This window comes from Oncorhynchus tshawytscha, linkage group LG03 (genome assembly GCF_018296145.1).
Source record: "Oncorhynchus tshawytscha isolate Ot180627B linkage group LG03, Otsh_v2.0, whole genome shotgun sequence".
NCBI classification, from domain to species: Eukaryota; Metazoa; Chordata; class Actinopteri; order Salmoniformes; family Salmonidae; genus Oncorhynchus; species Oncorhynchus tshawytscha.
Window position 1 is genome coordinate 71,539,053 of NC_056431.1, and position 20,046 is coordinate 71,559,098.

The window sequence follows — 20,046 nt, forward strand, 5'->3', positions numbered from 1 at the left end:
CACACAAGCACATAATTATTCAAATATTGACATTGTACAATTTGTTCCTTCAATAATTTGTAATCCATTGCACACAAACGTTATGTAAGAGACAACCCACTACTAGATGCATGTAGTCACCTTCGATTCTGACATGCACTATCAGAAACATGACAGGTGATAGGACCCTGAGGCTTGCACCACTGGGTCTCTCTCCTGTTTGCTATGCTAACACAGATGACAGTTGCACTTTTGGACACAACGTTTACATCCTTATCTTTTCATGTTACTCTTTAATAAACAGTACAGCTAGAGGCAGAATGGTGCTATATTTTAGCTGCGGTTTGTTTCTGCTTACGTTACTTGTTCTGCCGGGCCTATTGCTCGGGGACTTGGTATTTTATTGTCCGAAATGCACTGCGGAGCGCCAAACTGCATGTCCTAAGCTCGCCACCAACTGTACTGAGATAGTCAGGGAGCCCGCCTGTGGCTGCTGTCCGGTGTGTGCCCGGTTAGAAGGTGAATTCTGTGGCGTCTACACACCGAGGTGTTCCACAGGGCTGCGTTGTTATCCCACTGTAGATTCAAAATTGCCCTTGGAGCAGCTGGTTCAGGGGTTAGGGCGATGCTCACAAAAAGTGGACACAGTACCCAACCGCACTGAAGAGCACCGGGACACGAGTGGTAAGTAACTAGACTGTCACTAAGAGAAGGTTATCATTCATTTAGTGTAAGTATTCTGTGTTATACATAGGGCCCTGTGTTTTGGTTAATCATGTCACATGACCTGATATCAAGATGTGATTTATTTTTGTCATATATTTTTCAACGGTGCTGTGATGTTTCACAAAAGTTCTGAACCTTTCTAGGCTCATAGATTCTACAGATTGTAAATTAAAGATGCCATTTTTTGCTAAGAGTATTATTATATTATTAATCGATTCGATTAATCGACTATGACTTTTTAATCACCCAGCAGTGCTATTTGCAGAGTTAGCTCCAGGTAAATGTTGCAATTCTTCAGCCATTCCTGAATTTGCGACCTAAAACAAGCTACGTATGGACAGTACCAAAACAAATGATTTAATGATTCTGTCTCATAGCAGCAACATCTGAAGAGCTGGGATTGTTGTATCACCCATAAATAGAACATTCTATTGGTTGCGAGAATGTGGTATAATAATTTAACATTCTATTGGTTGCGAGAATGTGGTATAATAATTTAACATTCTATTGGTTGTGAGAATGTGGTATAATAATATAACATTCTATTGGTTGCGAGAATGTGGTATAATAATATAACATTCTATTGGTTGCGAGAATGTGGTATAATAATTTAACATTCTATTGGTTGTGAGAATGTGGTATAATAATATAACATTCTATTGGTTGCGAGAATGTGGTATAATAATATAACATTCTATTGGTTGCGAGAATGTGGTATAATAATATAACATTCTATTGGTTGCGAGAATGTGGTATAATAATTTAACATTCTATTGGTTGTGAGAATGTGGTATAATAATTTAACATTCTATTGGTTGTGAGAATGTGGTATAATAATTTAACATTCTATTGGTTGTGAGAATGTGGTATAATAATTTAACATTCTATTGGTTGTGAGAATGTGGTATAATAATTTAACATTCTATTGGTTGCGAGAATGTGGTATAATAATTTAACATTCTATTGGTTGCGAGAATGTGGTATAATAATATAACATTCTATTGGTTGCGAGAATGTGGTATAATAATTTAACATTCTATTGGTTGCGAGAATGTGGTATAATAATTTAACATTCTATTGGTTGCGAGAATGTGGTATAATAATATAACATTCTATTGGTTGCGAGAATGTGGTATAATAATATAACATTCTATTGGTTGTGAGAATGTGGTATAATAAATTAACAAGAATTGAAATAGAACATTTTTAAAGGTTTTGAATCCAGCGTTTCTTTGTGTATCAGTTCATAGACCATGTGCCATGGAATCGGCACATTGAAAATCTCTTCTCAATTATTTTACAATCTATATGACACAGCTGTCAATTTTTGGGTCCTTAAATGAAACAGGTCTATTTTTTTTTATTTAGGACAATTTTCTTTAGCCAATGGTGGTCTTTAATGCAGGGTCATCAGACAAGTTCCCTACTTTCTCCCCTTTCCACTTTCCTCTTCCATTTTTGCTGTAATGCTGCAATTAGTTGGTTGTAATTTTGAGTAGAGCAGACATTTCCATATATTGTTGTTTGCTACATGTGACATAACTCCACCAGTCCTATTATGACATCATTTACAAAGATAATTCTTCTTTTTTTTTTCAAAAATATAGTTTTTTTTATCCATTAGTATATATATTTTGTTGAACTGCTAATCATGTTTGGCTGACCCCATTTCTCTGATTTCTTTAGACGGAAAGTAAATGTTTAACAATTTCCCCCCTTTTCTAGTTCCCAGAGCAGAGGTCAAACATGAATACTGCTGGCAGTAACTCTGTGCCATCTGACAGCATACCCTTCACATCACATTTCCATTTCATGAGCCAGTCAAGGGTACAGAGGTGCTATCAGTTGTCTTTTACTTGAGGGGAAATGTCCCAGATCTACCACCTTGGGGCTCTCTACATCCTCATTAATTAGTTAGCACGTCATACACCCATATACAGTAGTCCTCTTTTCACCCTCCATTGTGTGTTTGTTTGATAACAGTTGCTGTTATTGGCATGACATCACATCTTGTAGCAAATTGAGGAGCTGCATGAACTCATGCACCATGTGCTTTCGTTCCCCAATACACTCAACAACAAAAAACTTGAGAGTACACACAGTACACCCTTAACTCAATGGTTTCACTCATCACTTTAAAGGGATTATGTGCTTGGATGGATATTTAAACCTTTGTCCTCATCTGCCTGAGTGCACATTGCACAGGCTGGAGCTGCATTCAGTCTCTCAAAGACACTGTTCTGACACAAAAACATTCCCAGATGTGGAAGAGTTAATAGTGGCAGTTTGGTAGCAATCAAATCCATTTTCCTGTTGTCGCTCCATGATTGATGTTTGACCATAAGTCTGTTTAGGGTTGCAAAGTTACCTGCATGTTACCAAAGTTACCAGAAACTTCAGTACCTTTGGTAATGAACAGAACATCTATGGCAATCGATCGTAGCTTTGATCATTTATAATTAAATAATTGCACATATAGTATTCAGGTATTATATTTGTGTCCATGTTGTCCATGAGTTTCTAGTAGATTGACCATATGGTTGAAGAGGAAATGGCCTAACTCATTTTTAAAAAGCATGTCATCAACAATGATTATTATTTTTAAATAACAATGCAACTCTTCCAAATATTGCATTTTTTTCACAACTGCCACCAGTTTGACGACAAAATATTGACAACAAACACATATTGACATAGTAAAATAAATACATTTGTAAAAAAAAAATAAAAATGCATAAAGGATATTTGATGCTGAAACCCTCCCATTGAACACCAATGGTATTCACAAAGTTCATGGTTTGTATTTAGGATAATGTTTTACAGCTTTGGCTTTCTATTGTTTATTTTAAAATCATCTTATTTAATTATTTCATATATATTTTACATGTGATAAAGCCACACAGAACAGAAGATTCTTACAGACACCTGTGATAATCTGTAGTACCTAACAGGGCCACTAGATGTCTTGTGATAAATTACAATCCTTGAAAGATACCAAACTTCTGATAGTTTACTGGTAAACTGAGAATGTTTGCAATAATACACCCTCTCTTGCGACCCTAAATCTGTTACCTATTTTTGGATCTCTATTTTCTCTTCTCAGTGTGTTGGCTTTGGACTGGCATTGCCCTTGTAGCCCTGCAGGTAATGGTGTGCTCAGACTTGGTGTGCTCAGACTTGGTGTGCTCACACCCTTACAGGTGTTTTATTACTGTGTGTGTGCGCGTGCGCGTGTGAGGTGTGAGTGCGTGCATGCGTGTGTGCGCGCGTGTGTGTGACAGAGCGAGAGATAACGATAGAGAGGGAGGGAGTGCTCTGGGTGGAAGCTGCATTTCAGTACATGTGACCCTGAAGACACACCCTTTAGGTGGATAAAGAACTCCCTTTTCCAGGAAGGCAATCAGCTGATTGTTCTCCTTAATTGAATGCCATTAGCTTTACATTGAACCTGTTCTGAAAGGAGAAGCTATGCTCCAGGAGAGTTGAAAAAGGTGGTTTTCTAAACAAATCAAATACTGTATGTTTTAAAGACAGAGCTCACAATAGTCAAAACGGCAACTTGTTATCATAAGTTAGCCTATTTTAGCACATCCTAATCTTGTTCATCAGACTTCCTCCCAGTGCTCAGAAGGTCTGGTAGGCCAACACTTCAAACATGGCCTTTGTTGGGCCAGTGGAAAGTTCTGGAAAATGTCCATAAGCTAATATAAAAAGTCAGGTAGAAAGTCCAGATGCATAGCCATTGGCTTAACACTCATCAATCATCTCCCACAACACCTCCCCTGTCTTGTGTATGTCTGTGTATGTTCGCCTTTTCTGTGCTCGTCTGATGCAACGTGGAGATTTCATAAAATTTAACTTGCTGTTTGAGTCCATTGTGTCGTTTTTTTTTTAGGGTTGTTAGTTTTCCCAACGATTCCGGCACATATTGATCACAGATTTGGATGATATATAACCAGCAAGGCTGCTATATTAAGCTAGCTAGAGTTCAGCCACTCAAGTAATGTTGAATGAAAGTTTTTGCTAGCACACCACATGTTTCTGATTCACAGTCGTGTGATTCGCTATGTTCAAATAATGACAAATACTTAAGTTCACTCCCATAAAGGACACCTTTTTGTTTATTGGTGTTCCAGGCTCATATGCACAATTAGCCCGGGGACAAGGTTAGGCACATCATGACTATTCCCGCAGGATAACTTTGTGTGACTTTTTGTGAACTTCCTGTGATTTATTGCAAGTTTTTTTTGTACCATAAGTAAGCCACGTTGCAATTGACACATACGACAGCCATGCCTCTCCTTCCCTTTGGAATAACTGCTAAGTCATCAAATACAAGACTTCTGGACTTTTGACTTTGAAGAGTTGGAAGAAGCAGCAACTCATCTAATGTTCAGGGTTTTTTGGCTCGACAAAACCTACTCAATTATTTAACTTGTTTGAAGTGGTTTAGCCTCGAGTGTAGCCTAATACTGTTTTAAGTATGGACATTTCCTTGGCAGACAAGGAAGGTTTTATTTGGAACATACTGTAGTTACCACATTTTGAGAGCACAGTTCTACTGTAAATGACAACCACTATCGAGAAAATAAACTGACATCGTAAATGACATTGTAAACACTGTATATTACTCACTCTTAGTATAATGCTGATTTGAGCAGTGAATGTGGACCCAAAATCATTCAGAAAGTCCCCAGTTCAGATGACTTTCCACAGGTAAGATGCAGTTTCTATGGCCAAGATTGGATCACCACTAGTGTTGCAAAGTGACTCTAACAAGCTGAAACGTGTATATTTCTGTTTGAAAAGTGTAATTTCAACAGCTTCTGCCACAGTGCATTTTAGCATTGAATCTGGGTCACCTTTATTTGGACTGCCAGAACACTATACTCTCTACTGCTGAGGACATTTTGACCTGACATTTTGACAGCCATCCCTGACATTTTGAGTAGAAGCATACTGAGTAAAGTCATGCCAAACTAGATATGAATACCCCCTCTCTCATTCCCTTGTTCTCTTTCACGTTCTCTCTCTCGCTCGCTCGCTCTCTCTCTTGCTCACTCTCTCTGACTCTCCCCCTCTTTCTCTCTCTCTTTCCGACTCTTCCCCTCTCTCTCTCACTCTTGCTCTCTCTCAGACACCCAGGCACGGTCACTGTACTCTGTATGAATACCTTTGTCGAGTCATCGGGTTGCTCTCCCTCCCGGGAGTGATTTAATGTCTCAAAGCCATACTCCTCAGTTTGTGCCTCCCTAATTACAGATAAGAGTTAGTGGAGTGAGACACACACACACACGCTCACACAGTGCCCCCGGCAGGTAGTTCACCTCCCCTGAGAAGGCAGGCAGAGAGTCCTAACTCAGCAAGAAAACCAGACTAAAAGTGCTTCCATACTATTCTGTGCTCACTTCCTGTGACATTTCGCTCCTTAGTAAACAATTTAGTCACCAGTGTTCTCTATTAGAATAGCAACATTCAGCTAAGTTCTAAACATAGTTTCTGGGTTTCAAAAAATGAATGGGAAATGAGTGTAAGAACATCAGAATGGAGACATTGTGTAATATTGAGCTTCCTAAACTGCATTGTTGGTGTCACGTCCTGACCTTAGTTCCTTTTTTATGTCCCTATAGTTTAGTTTGGTCAGGGCATGAGTTGGGGTGGGCATTCTATTATTTTGTTCTGTTTTGTATTTCTGTTTTTGGCCTGGTATAGTTCCCAATCAGAGGCAGCTGTCTATCGTTGTCTCTGATTGAGAACCATACTTAGGCAGCCTGTTTTCCCACTATGTGTTGTGGGTAGTTGTTTTCTGTTTTGTGTTGCTGCACCTCACAGGTCTGTTTTGTTTTCGTTTCACTCTTTGTTATTTTGTTTAGTGTTTCTGTACCTAATAAATAACATGAACACTTACCACGCTGCGCATTGGTCCGATCCTTCATACTCCTCGTCAGAAGAGGAGGAAAATCGTTAGTTGGGCCAATTCAGCCTGCTCTTAGTAAGCCGAGCGATGCTGCAAAAGGCCAGTGTGAAAGACAGTGTAACTGGGCCAGCATGAAACATTGTAACGGGGACAGCATGAAAATCAAATCAAATGTTATTTGTCACATACACATGGTTAGCAGATGTTAATGCGAGTGTAGCGAAATGCTTGTGCTTCTAGTTCCTACAATGCAGTAATAACCAAAGATAAATCTAACCTAACATTTTCACAACTACTACGTTATACACACAAGTGTAAAGGGATATAGAATATGTACCTAAAAATATATGAATGAGTGATGGTACAGAATGGCATAGGCAAGATGCAGTAGATGGTATCGAGTACAGTACATACATATGAGATGAGTAATGTAGGGTATGTAAGCATATAAAAGTGGCATTGTTTAAAGTGGCTAGTGATACATGTATTACATACATAAAGATGGCAAGATGCAGTAGATGGTATAGAGTACAGTATATACATATGAGATGAGTAATGTAGGGTATGTAAACAAGATGCAGTAGATGGTATAGAGTACAGTATATACATATGAGATGAGTAATGTAGGGTATGTAAACAAGATGCAGTAGATGGTATAGAGCACAGTATATACACATATGAGATGAGTAATGTAGGGTATGTAAACAAGATGCAGTAGATGGTATAGAGTACAGTATATACACATATGAGATGAGTAATGTAGGGTATGTAAACAAGATGCAGTAGATGGTATAGAGTACAGTATATACATATGAGATGAGTAATGTAGGGTATGTAAACAAGATGCAGTAGATGGTATAGAGCACAGTATATACATATGAGATGAGTAATGTAGGGTATGTAAACAAGATGCAGTAGATGGTATAGAGTACAGTATATACATATGAGATGAGTAATGTAGGGTACGTAAACAAGATGCAGTAGATGGTATAGAGTACAGTATATACATATGAGATGAGTAATGTAGGGCGTAAACAAGATGCAGTAGATGGTTTAGAGTACAGTATATACATATGAGATGAGTAATGTAGGGTACGTAAACAAGATGCAGTAGATGGTATAGATACAGTATATACATATGAGATGAGTAATGTAGGGTTTAAATAAACAAGATGCAGTAGATGGTATAGAAATAAAGTATATACATATGAGATGAGTAATGTAGGGTGCGTAAACAAGATGCAGTAGATGGTATAGAGTACAGTATATACATATGAGATGAGTAATGTAGGGCTCAAGTAAACAAAATGCAGTAGATGGTATAGAGTACAGTATATACATATGAGATGAGTAATGTAGGAGAAAAGTTGCTCGTAAACAAGATGCAGTAGATGGTATAGAGTACAGTATATACATATGAGATGAGTAATGTAGGCGCCCACAGCATCATACGTAAACAAGATGCAGTAGATGGTATAGAGTACAGTATATACATATGAGATGAGTAATGTAGGGTACGTAAACAAGATGCAGTAGATGGTATAGAGTACAGTATATACATATGAGATGAGTAATGTAGGGTACGTAAACAAGATGCAGTAGATGGTATAGAGTACAGTATATACATATGAGATGAGTAATGTAGGCCCTCACTGCAAACAAGATGCAGTAGATGGTATAGAGTACAGTATATACATATGAGATGAGTAATGTAGAGAAAGGCCGTAAACAAGATGCAGTAGATGGTATAGAGTACAGTATATACATATGAGATGAGTAATGTAGACATATTTCCTAAACAAGATGCAGTAGATGGTATAGAGTACAGTATATACATATGAGATGAGTAATGTAGGGATACGTAAACAAGATGCAGTAGATGGTATAGAGTACAGTATATACATATGAGATGAGTAATGTAGGCTCTTATAAACAAAATGCAGTAGATGGTATAAGTACAGTATATACATATGAGATGAGTAATGATGCAGTGGTAAACAGTTAGCTCACCTGCACAGTTCTCTTCCCGCATCGTAAACAAGATGCAGTAGATGGTATAGAGTACAGTATATACATATGAGATGAGTAATGTAGGCAGCTTTATTTCGTAAACAAGATGCAGTAGATGGTATAGATTACAGTATATACATATGAGATGAGTAATGTAGGGCTACGTAAACAAGATGCAGTAGATGGTATAGAGTACAGTATATACATATGAGATGAGTAATGTAGGAGAACGTAAACAAGATGCAGTAGATGGTATAGATTGTACAGTATATACATATGAGATGAGTAATGTAGTTACGTAAACAAAATGCAGTAGATGGTATAGAGTACAGTATATCATATGAGATGAGTAATGTAACTCTCCGTAAACAAGATGCAGTAGATGGTATAGAGTACAGTATATACATATGAGATGAGTAATGTAGGCTTTTTAAACAAAATGCAGTAGATGGTATAGAGTACAGTATATACATATGAGATGAGTAATGTCCAGGTCCTTGTAAACAAGATGCAGTAGATGGTATAGAGTACAGTATATACATATGAGATGAGTAATGTAGGGTACGTAAACAAGATGCAGTAGATGGTATAGAGTACAGTATATACATATGAGATGAGTAATGTAGGGTTTTCGTAAACAAAATGCAGTAGATGGTATAGAGTACAGTATATACATATGAGATGAGTAATGTAGGGTACGTAAACAAGATGCAGTAGATGGTATAGAGTACAGTATATACATATGAGATGAGTAATGTAGGGTACGTAAACAAGATGCAGTAGATGGTATAGAGTACAGTATATACATATGAGATGAGTAATGTAGGGTACGTAAACAAGATGCAGTAGATGGTATAGAGCATAGTATATACCTATGAGATGAGTAATGTAGGGTATGTAAACAAGATGCAGTAGATGGTATAGAGTACAGTATATACATATGAGATGAGTAATGTAGGGTATGTAAACATTATATTAAGTGGCATTGTTTAAAGTGGCTAGTGATACATCTTTCCATCAATTTTTCCATTATTAAAGTGGCTGGAGTTGAGTCAGTATGTTGGCACCAGCCACTCAATGTTAGTGGTGGCTGTTTAACAGTCTGATGGCCTTGAGATAGAAGCTGTTTTTCAATCTCTCGGTCCCTGCTTTGATGCACCTGTACTGACCTCGCCTTCTGGATGATAGTGGGGTGAACAGGCAGTGGCTCGGGTGGTTGTTGTCCTTGATGATCTTTATGGCCTACCTGTGACATCGAGTGGTGTAGGTGTCCTGGAGGTCAGGTAGTTTGCCCCCGGTGATGCGTTGTGCAGACCTCACTACCCTCTGGAGAGCCTTACGGTTGTGGGCGGAGCAGTTGCCGTACCAGGCGGTGATACAACTCGACAGGATGCTCTCAATGGTGACAAGCCGAATTTCTTCAGCCTCCTGAGGTTGAAGAGGCGCTGCTGCTCCTTCTTCACCACGCTGTCTGTGTGGGTGGACGAATTCAGTTTATCCGTGATGTGTACGCCGAGGAACTTAAAACTTACTACCCTCCACTACTGTCCCGTCGATGTGGATAGGGGGGTGCTCCCTCTGCTGTTTCCTGAAGTCCACGATCATCTCCTTTGTTTTGTTGACGTTGAGTGTGAGGATATCTTCCTGACACCACACTCAGAGGGCCCTCACCTCCTCCCTGTAGGCCGTCTCGTCGTTGTTTGTAATCAAGCCTACCACTGTAGTGTCGTCTGCAAACTTGATGATTGAGTTGGAGGCGTGCATGGCCACGCAGTCGTGGGTGAACAGGGAGTACAGCAGAGGGCTCAGAACGCACCCTGTGGGGCCCCAGTGCTGAGGCCCAGCGTCTTGAGCTTGATGACAAGTTTGGGGGGTACTATGGTGTTAAATGCTGAGCTGTAGTTGATGAACAGCATTCTAACATAGGTATTCCTCTTGTACAGATGGTTTAGGACAGTGTGCAGTGTGGTTGCGATTGTGTCGTCTGTGGACCTATTGGGGTGGTAAGCAAATTGGAGTGGGTCTAGGGTGGAGGTGATATGGTCCTTGACTAGTCTCTCAAAGCACTTCATGATGACGGAAGTGAGTGCTACGGGGCGGTAGTCGTTTAGCTCAGTTACCTTAACTTTCTTGGGAACAGGAACAATGGTGGCCCTCTTGAAGCATGTGGGAACAGCAGACTGGGATTAGGATTGATTGAATATATCCGTAAGCACACCAGCCAGCTGGTCTGCACATGCTCTGAGGACGCGGCTGGGGATGCCGTCTGGGCCTGCAGCCTTGCGAGGGTTGACACGTTTAAATGTTTTACTCACGTCGGCTGCAGTGAAGGAGAGTCCGCATTTTTTGATAACGGCCGTGTCAGTGGCACTGTATTGTCCTCAAAGCGAGCAAAGAAGTTGTTTAGTCTGTCTGGGAGCAAGACATCCTGGTCTGCGACTGGGCTGGTTTTGTTTTTGTAATCTGTGATTGACTGTAGACTCTGCCACGTACCTCTTGTGTCTGAGCCATTGAATGGCGACTGTACTTTGTCTCTATACTGACGCTTAGCTTGTTTAATTGCCTTGCGGAGGGAATAGCTACACTGTTTGTATTCGGTCATGTTTCCGCTCACCTTGCCCTGGTTAAAAGCAGGGGTTCGTGCTTTCAGTTTCGAGCGAATGCTGCCATCAATCCACGGTTTCTGGTTTGGGAATGTTTTAATCGTTGCTATGGGTACGACATCGCTTATGCACTTGCTAATAAACTTGCTCACCAAATCAGCGTATTCGTCAATGTTGTTGTTTGACGCAATGCGGAACATATCCCAATCCACGTGATCGAAGCAATCTTGAAGCGTGGAATCAGATTGGTCGTACCAGCATTGAACAGACCTGAGCACGGGAGCTTCCTGTTTTAGTCTCTGTCTATAGGCTGGAAGCAACAAACTTATTTTTCTACTGTATTATTGACTGTATGTTTGTTTTACTCCATGTTTAACTCTGTGTTGTTGTATGTGTCGAACTGCTTTGCTTTTTCTTTGCCAGGTCGCAATTGTAAATGAGAACTTGTTCTCAATTATCCTACCTGGTTAAATAAAGGTGAAATAAAAAAATAAAAAAAATAAATATGCATCGCGGAAGTTATAATAACAGTGATCCAGGGATTGACCAGCCCTGGTAGCACAATCAATATGCTGATTGAATTTAGGGAGTCTTGTTTTCAGATTGGCTTTGTTAAAATCCCCAGCTACAATGAATGCAGCCTCAGGATATGTGGTTTCCAGTTTACATAGAGTCAAATAAAGTTCGTTCAGGGCCATGGATGTGTCTGCTTGGAGGGATATATATGCGGCTGTGATTATAATCAAAGAGAATTTTCTTGGTAGATAATGCCGTCGACATTTGATTGTAAGGAATTCAAGTCAAGTCAAGTAAACAGAAGGACTTGAGTTCCTGTATGTTGTTATGATCACACCACGTCTCGTTAACCATAAGGCGTACACCCCCGCCCCTCTTTTTACAAGAAAGATGCTTGTTTCTGTCGGCACGATGCGTGAAGAAACCAGCTGGCTGTACCGACTCCGATAGCGTGTCTCTTTTGAGCCATGTTTCTGTGAAGCAAAGAACGTTACAGTCTCTGATGTCCCTCTGGAATGCTACCCTTGCTCGGATTTCATCAACCTTGTTGTCAAGAGACTGGACACAGCTTGACCATGTGGTAATAAAGATTAGGCATGTTATCAACAATAGATAAGATCTTGCTACCATGGTAAGGTAAATACCTGTCTATTTGTGGAAAAATCACCCTGATTAACTCTTCAGTCATATCCCTGTTTACCTTTGTTCTTGTGGTCTTGCCTACACCTAGTGAAAAGTGATTGAAATAATTTGAGAAAATAATGTTACAATTTATTTGGAATGGCAAGCCAAAATTAAATGGGCCTATTTATAAAATGAATATGAATAGGAATTAATATGAATTCAGAAGGCAGACATGATTAAATATTAAAGCATTAGACCTCTCTCTAAAGGCTTCAGTCATACAAAAGTTATAATTAAATCCAAACTGGTTTTCTAACAAATTAGTAAGAATGTCTCACGCCATGTTCAAGAATGGCCTTTTCCTCTTTATTCAGATTACAAACTCTCACTTTCAGTTATTTGAAAAGAAAACCATCTCCCAAATATAGCTATTTTTAGAACAAGGCAAAGAAAGTTGGTTGCAATTTCAATTTAATCCACCAGAGAAGACAGAATAAATAACAACAATAATAAAACAAATATACCAAATGATAAAAAAACATAATACTTTAACAAAAATGTATTAAAAAAGAATCTTCATCAATGATATCATAAACAGGACTAGTGGAGTTATGCCACAAATGCAGCTAACAAAAATATATGGAAATGTCTGCTCTACCCAACATTACAACCAACTAATTGCAGCATTACCGCAAAAATGTAAGTGGAAAGTGGAAGGGGGAAAATGTAAGTAACTTGTCTGTCGGCTCTGCATTTAAAGACCTTACTTGGTGATATAAAATTGTGATAAATAAAAAGTATACCAGTTTCATTTAAGGACCAAAAAATTGACAGCAATGCCATATAGAATGCAAAATATTTGGGAATAGATTTTTTTTTTTTTTTTTTTGGAATAGATTTTGGCATCCCGATTCTGCCTTGCTTAGCTCCATTCTGTTTATTTTTCATCCCGAAAAACTCCCCAGTCCTTAACAATTATAAGCATACCCATAACATGATGCAGCCACCACTATGCTTGAAAATATAGAGTGGTAGTCAGTAATGTGTTGTATTGGATTTGCCCCAAACATAACACTTTGTATTCAGGACAAAAAGTGTATTGCTTTGCCTTGCCTATTACTTTAGTGCCTTGTTGCAAACAGGATGCATGTTTTGGAATATTTTTTAGTCTGTACAAGCTTCCTTCTTTTCACTCTATCAATTAGAACTGTGGAGTAACTACAATGTTTTTGATCCATCCTCAGTTTTCCCCTATCACAGCCATTAAACTCTGTAACTGTTTTAAAGTCACCATTGGCCTCATGGTGAAATCCCTGAGCGGTTTCCTTTCTCTCCAGCAACTGAGTTAGGAAGGACAACCGGTATCTTTGTAGTGACTGGGTGTATTGATACACCATCCAAAGTGTAATAATTTACTCTACCAGGCTCAAAGGGATATTCAATGTCTGCTTTTTTTTTTTTACCAATCTACCAATATGTGCCCTTCTTTGCAAAGCATTGGAAAACCTCCCTGGACATCTGTGTTTGAAATTCACAGCTCGACTGAGGGATCTTACAGATAAATGTGTGAGCTACAGAGATGAGGCATTCATTTAAAAATCATGTTAAACACTATTATTGCACACAGAGTTCATGCAACTTATTATGTGACCTGTTAAGCAAATGTTTGCTCCTGAACTTATTTAGGCTTGACATAACAAAGGGGTTGAATATTTATTTACTCAAGACATTTGAAACCGTTTCATTTTTTATTAAAAGGTAAAAATGTCACACTTTTGACATTATGGGGTATTGTGTACAGTGACAAGAAAAATCACCAATTAAACTCCGGATGTAACTCAACAAAATGTGGAAAAAGTCAAGGGGTGTGAATACTTTCTGAAGGCACTGAACTAAGCCGTGTGTGTGTGTGTGTGTGTGTGTGTGTGTGTGTGTGTGTGTGTGTGTGTGTGTGTGTGTGTGTGTGTGTGTGTGTGTGTGTGTGTGTGTGTGTGTGTGTGTGTGTGTGTGTGTGGACCTATAGGGGAGCTGCCGGGCACTGAGGGCCCCACTATGAAGAATCCGACCAAAGATGTCAGGATCTGGATATGGTCCAAAGATATGGCTCCAAAGCAGGCCCAGAACGAGCTCAAAACCAAGATGAAGACCAACAACTGTCCCGAGGAACCTAAGACCCAGCAGCCCATGAAGGTCAGGAAAAACCATTACAAAAAAAAGAAAAATACGTCTTTTTCACATCTGCTATTCGAGAGATACAATTCAGAAACTTAATGAGCATTAGTATTATCGAACTACATAGTTTAGCTCTAAGCGTTGGATTTTGGTAGGGTTAACTCATTCTAGAACTGTGTCATAGGAGCCTCCCTTCCTCCCTAAACATGCTGCTGTGTAAGTTGATTACAGTATAGAAAGTGGCATTTGTAATTCAACTATCCGTAGTTTATTGAATACTGGCCTTAATGCAGAGGTCAGTGGTGACCCTGGTCGGCATGGTATTTGGTACGGCAGTGCCCTCGCCTGGACACACGCTGGCACGCTCACACAGATTGTTACTTATTCAAATCAATTATTCAGATTATTTATGTTAATACTGCAATTGGTATAACTGTTGCGAAATACCGTCAAAAATAGACAGCATTTTGACCATCAATACATTTCTATTACAAAGTAGAAATACCAAAGCCGAGTTGTGGGTTTGCAGAGGGACAACTAATCTGAAGATTCACTATTTTTACAGCCTGCTGGAATGGTTAAAGATGGATTTTCTGTTTCTGTGAGTTGTCAGAGTATGAGGTCGATAGTGAGATCATCATCTTCTCCAACTAGAGATTAGAAGACTTGTTAAATTTAGAGGAGCCTGCTTTTTCTACATTATCCTTCCCTCAACAGAATGTGTTAGAACTATGCATCCATATGGTATTGTAAGATCCAAATAAGATCGCTGGCAGGCCATGCCCCACTCCTCCCAGGCCAAGCCATCAGAGGACACGCTTTGACCCACTATGATGCTTGTCAGATACACTACTGTGCAATATAGAGCAAACCTACAACCCTCAGCTCTGTTACGCTCCGGCACATGTCATACAAACTTTCAGCCCTCAGCTCTGTTACTCTGGGCACCTGTCATACAAACCTTCAGCCCTCAGCTCTGTTACTCTGGGCACCTGTCATACAAACCTTCAGCTCTGTTACTCTGGGCACCTGTCATACAAACCTTCAGCCCTCAGCTCTGTTACTCTGGGCACCTGTCATACAAACCTTCAGCCCTCAGCTCTGTTACTCTGGGCACCTGTCATACAAACCTTCAGCCCTCAGCTCTGTTACTCTGGGCACCTGTCATACAAACCTTCAGCCCTCAGCTCTGTTACTCTGGGCACCTGTCATACAAACCTTCAGCCCTCAGCTCTGTTACTCGGGGCATCTGTCATACAAACCTTCACCCCTCAGCTCTGTTACTCTGGGCATCTGTCATATAAACCTTCAGCCCTCAGCTCTGTTACTCTGGGCACCTGTTATACAAACCTTCAGCCATCAGCTCTGTTACTCTGGGAACCTGTCATACAAAACTTCACCCCTCCGCTCTGTTACTCTGGGCACCTGTCATACAAACCTTCAGCCATCAGCTCTGTTACTCTGGGAACCTGTCATACAAAACTTCACCCCTCCACTCTGTTACTCTGGGCATCTGTTATACAAAACTTCACCCCTCCGCTCTGTTACTCTGGGCATCTGTCATACAAACCTTCAGCCCTCAGCTCTGTTACTCTGGGCATCGGTCATACAAACCTTAAGCCCTCGGCTCTGTTAATCTGGGCATCGGTCATACAAACCTTCAGCCCTCAGCTCTGTTTCTCTGGGCACCTGTCATACAAACCTTCAGCCCTCAGCTCTGTTACTCTGGGCACCTGTTATACAATGCAATCCTTTATTTGCTGTATGGTGCTGACTTGAATGTCTAAGTTCAACAGTCATGGAGACAACTTGCTGCCATAACAGACAATAATATCTTACAGCAGGCCTGCCTTGTGCTGCTGATGGTCTATTTCTGAACTTTTGTATTTGGTCGGTGCTATTCAGGGCCCTTGTGCACAGGAGCTGGAGAAGGTGATGGAGGAGATCTCCAAGATGAGCTTCCATGATAACAGGGGACATGTTGATAATCTGTACCAACTCAAATTCCCCAACTGTGAAAAGATAGGCCAGTACAATCTCAAACAGGTACGTCTCAAATCGTTGATATGTTTAATGCAATTTATCCTTGTTAGCTCAACTCATTCTGGTAAAAGGGTCAACTGAAAATGGTTGAAGAAAAACAATGTTGTCGTGATTTTCTTTTTATACACACACACACACACACACACACACACACACACACACACACACACACACACACACACACACACACACACACACACACACACACACACACACACACACACACACACACACACACACACACACACACACACACACACACACACACACACACACACACACACACACACACACACACAGGGTAGAGGCACAGTGTGTGTGTAAAAGTATACCCCCTTACCCCCCGCTCTCACCCACCCTAAGCCCGAGAATGGGGTGATGTTTTTAACAGAGTTACAAGGTAATATTTGCAGACAGACTGTAGCAAGGCATTGGGAAGATTTACACAGTCAAAACATTGGTTACCAATGATAATTTTCTCAGTTTCCTCTGCAAGCTTGTCTTTGTTGCTGGAACGACCCACTTATTTTTAGAATGTGGTCAAAACAATGATATGACATATCTGTATTCTGAACATACAGCATCAAGGCATCTGTATCTGAAGTTGTAAGAGAGAGAAAGAATGAATGAGGGCATTGTTTTGATGACAAAACCCCTCGGTTCCCAGGGCTCAAAAAATACTGCACCTCCAACAACACTTAATCGTTCGGTAATCATCTTGTTCCTCTGGTTAATACTGTAACTGTCACTTTTTGTTCTTTCTCATTGAAGGAAAAAATGTGTTTTTGGCTCTCTCTCTCCTCCCCTATGTCCCTATCCCCCGGATCCAGTCCCGCGCAGTAGAGTTATGACCTCATTCTCGGGGTAGAGAGGAGGGTCTCCACAGGGAGGATGGGGAGCAGGGGAGGGGTGGTGGACACAGGGGGGATGGGGGCATGACATGAGGATGGGCTGTTATTGGGGGGGGGGGGCAGAGCCTCACCCCTCCATCTCACCTCATCCCGGCCAATCCAAATGCAAACGCCCTCCTGTTACGTCGCCCCCACCAGCCCCCTGAAAACGCCCCATCTGACTGGATCCAGGGCCTCATTAACCCTCCACCTCTCTCCATCACCCCATCGTCCTCCTACCCTTTTCTCTCTCATTTTGCCCTTGTGTGTTCCAGTGCCACATGTCCACCCACGGTCAGCGGGGAGAGTGCTGGTGCGTTAACCCCTTCACGGGTGTCCAGATCGCCCAGTCCACCAAGGTGCGGGGGGACCCCAACTGCAGCCAGTATGTGGAGGAGCAGGAGATGGAGACTGGAACACAGTCCACTGCCGTCCTGCAGATGGCAGAGATATAACAGCACTTCACTCACACACAGATACCCCCCCCACCCACAGTGGAACGGTCCAAATTGACTGACAGCTGACATAGTTGTCATGTGCATGGGTTTCTTGCAATGTAGCTGTTACGTTCCCTGTCCCTTGCCCACTAAGATGCAAAAGAAAGATAAACTCGCCAAAGGTGCTTCAACAAAGTGCTGAGTAAAGGGTCTGAATGATTATGTAAATGTCATATTCCAGTTTGGTATTTTTGATACATTAACTAAAAATTCTAAAAAACTGTTTTTGCTTTGTCATTATGGTGTACTGTGTGTAGATTGATGAGGGGAAAAAACAATTTAATACATTTTACAATAAGGCTGTAAAGTAACAAAATGTGGAAAAAGTCTCATCCCTATGGAACGAGTGCAACCAAAACAATACTCAACTCCAACACAGCAAAACGTTTAGTCAAAAAAAATTGTGAGCCCGGGCTACACACCGACCAAACACAAAACACAACCTATTGACTGCCCACCATTGAAAGTCAATCAGCAATCAAGTTGTCCTTACCATGGACATGTCTGATTTCAAGGGGGAAACTCTTGCAATATTCGTAGCAACTTTCCTCTCGTGATTTTCCTCAGTGGAATGGCCTCAGGGAAACGAGTGGCAGCCACATGATGGCCAAGAGAAACTGTTAACCTTTCTTTGCTTTGGGCAAAGGACCAACATAATCCACCAGAACCCTGCTGAAACGGTTGTGAAAAGCAGAAACAGACTGCAAATGTGCAACCAGTAACAGCTTGGGTCGGTGTACCCATCATCTGGCAAATGCGATGATTTACAGTAAACCATAACATCCTGTTTCAGACCAGGACAGATGAAGTTACGCAAAATACATTCATACGTCTTGTTGAGCCCAAGACTATGGGTCTTGTTGAGCACAAGACTATGGGTCTTGTTGAGCCCAAGACTATGGGTCTTGTTGAGCCCAAGACGGCCATACTACCATTGTGAGCCAACCTCAGTATCTCTTGTCAAAGCGCAACTGGAACGACTTGAGACACACTTGGCCAATTAGACCACCATCTCTGTCAAAGTAACCCACATGAACTTCATCAAACTCCTCCTCTGGATGTATATCAGCAAAAAAGAGGGAAAAGGGAAACCTTTTTACTCTGCTCAGCAATCAAATGCTTCCTAGTCATCGAAGTATCGCATGTAGGTACCCTTTCTTCCTTCAGTGGTCCTACAAACTCGCTTACCTTTGACTTGCTACTTGCAACTTTCTTAGACATAGTACGTGTAACGGCACATGTTGGGGACAACCTAGGGTACTTTTCTGATAACCCATCAGGTTCCTCTACTCTGGGTTCCTTACAAATGACAGGATTTGGCACGACCTTCTCTCCAGCCAAATCATTTCCCAAAATGAATGAGACCCCCTTCACCGGTAGGCTAGGCTTCACTCCACCGACAACGGAAACAGAAATAAGATCAGACTCGAGTTCCAAGTTATACAAAATCACTTTCACTTTCCTTGTACTAACACATTGTAACCAGTTGCTGAAGTGTCAGACAAAGGCAAAACACCCTCCTAGATGAAGTACTGGGCCGGCCCAGTGTCTCACAGATGCTTAACAGCATCTCCACTCTGCAGAGACACAAACGCGTCTGAAACAAAGGGTTCATACACACCTGATCCAAAATCTTGTTTAGGAGATACACCAGTCCCAACCAGAGAATTAATGTGCTGGTGTGCTCCCACAAGAAGAAATGGCTTTTTCTCTTTATCATTTTATGTTTCACCTCAGGACACAGAGACAGTTTGTTCTTTCTAACGGCAGTAATGACAAGCTGGTGGATACGAAAAAACAGTTTTCTGCCGATCTTTATCTTTGTGTACTGTAGAAATGAATTAAAATCTTGCAGTATTAGGTGAGTTCTCTGGATTGCTTCTTTGTGTAGGGATTACTACTGGGTGCTTTGTTTGTGAAGGTAGGTTTATGTGTCAACACAAACTCATCTGTAAGACATGCTTGTTGTCTTGCCAACTCAACATGCCTATGTGATTCTGTCTTCATAATTTAGGGAACTGTTGTCTGTATACCTCTGGGACCACTCGTAAGCCCGAAGGATAGCTGCT

The 20,046-nt window shown here is 40.9% G+C and overlaps 1 protein-coding gene across 2 annotated transcripts; it reads left to right on the forward strand.

The window, feature by feature from the left end:
* The first annotated feature begins 221 nt into the window (after positions 1-221).
* Positions 222-19,837, forward strand: LOC112246522 (insulin-like growth factor-binding protein 2-B). 2 transcript variants are annotated; one of them, XM_042319962.1, is made up of 4 exons: positions 225-663; positions 14,399-14,565; positions 16,453-16,593; positions 17,756-18,202. In XM_042319962.1, exons 1-4 carry the CDS (start codon positions 300-302, stop codon positions 17,933-17,935), a joined length of 852 nt encoding a protein of 283 aa, XP_042175896.1. In that variant the 5' UTR covers positions 225-299; the 3' UTR covers positions 17,936-18,202. The 2 variants fall into 2 exon arrangements, with proteins under 2 accessions (XP_024270669.2, XP_042175896.1); XM_024414901.2 differs by lacking the exon at positions 16,453-16,593 and having other exon boundaries at positions 222-663; positions 17,756-19,837.
* The last annotated feature ends 209 nt before the right edge of the window (positions 19,838-20,046 follow it).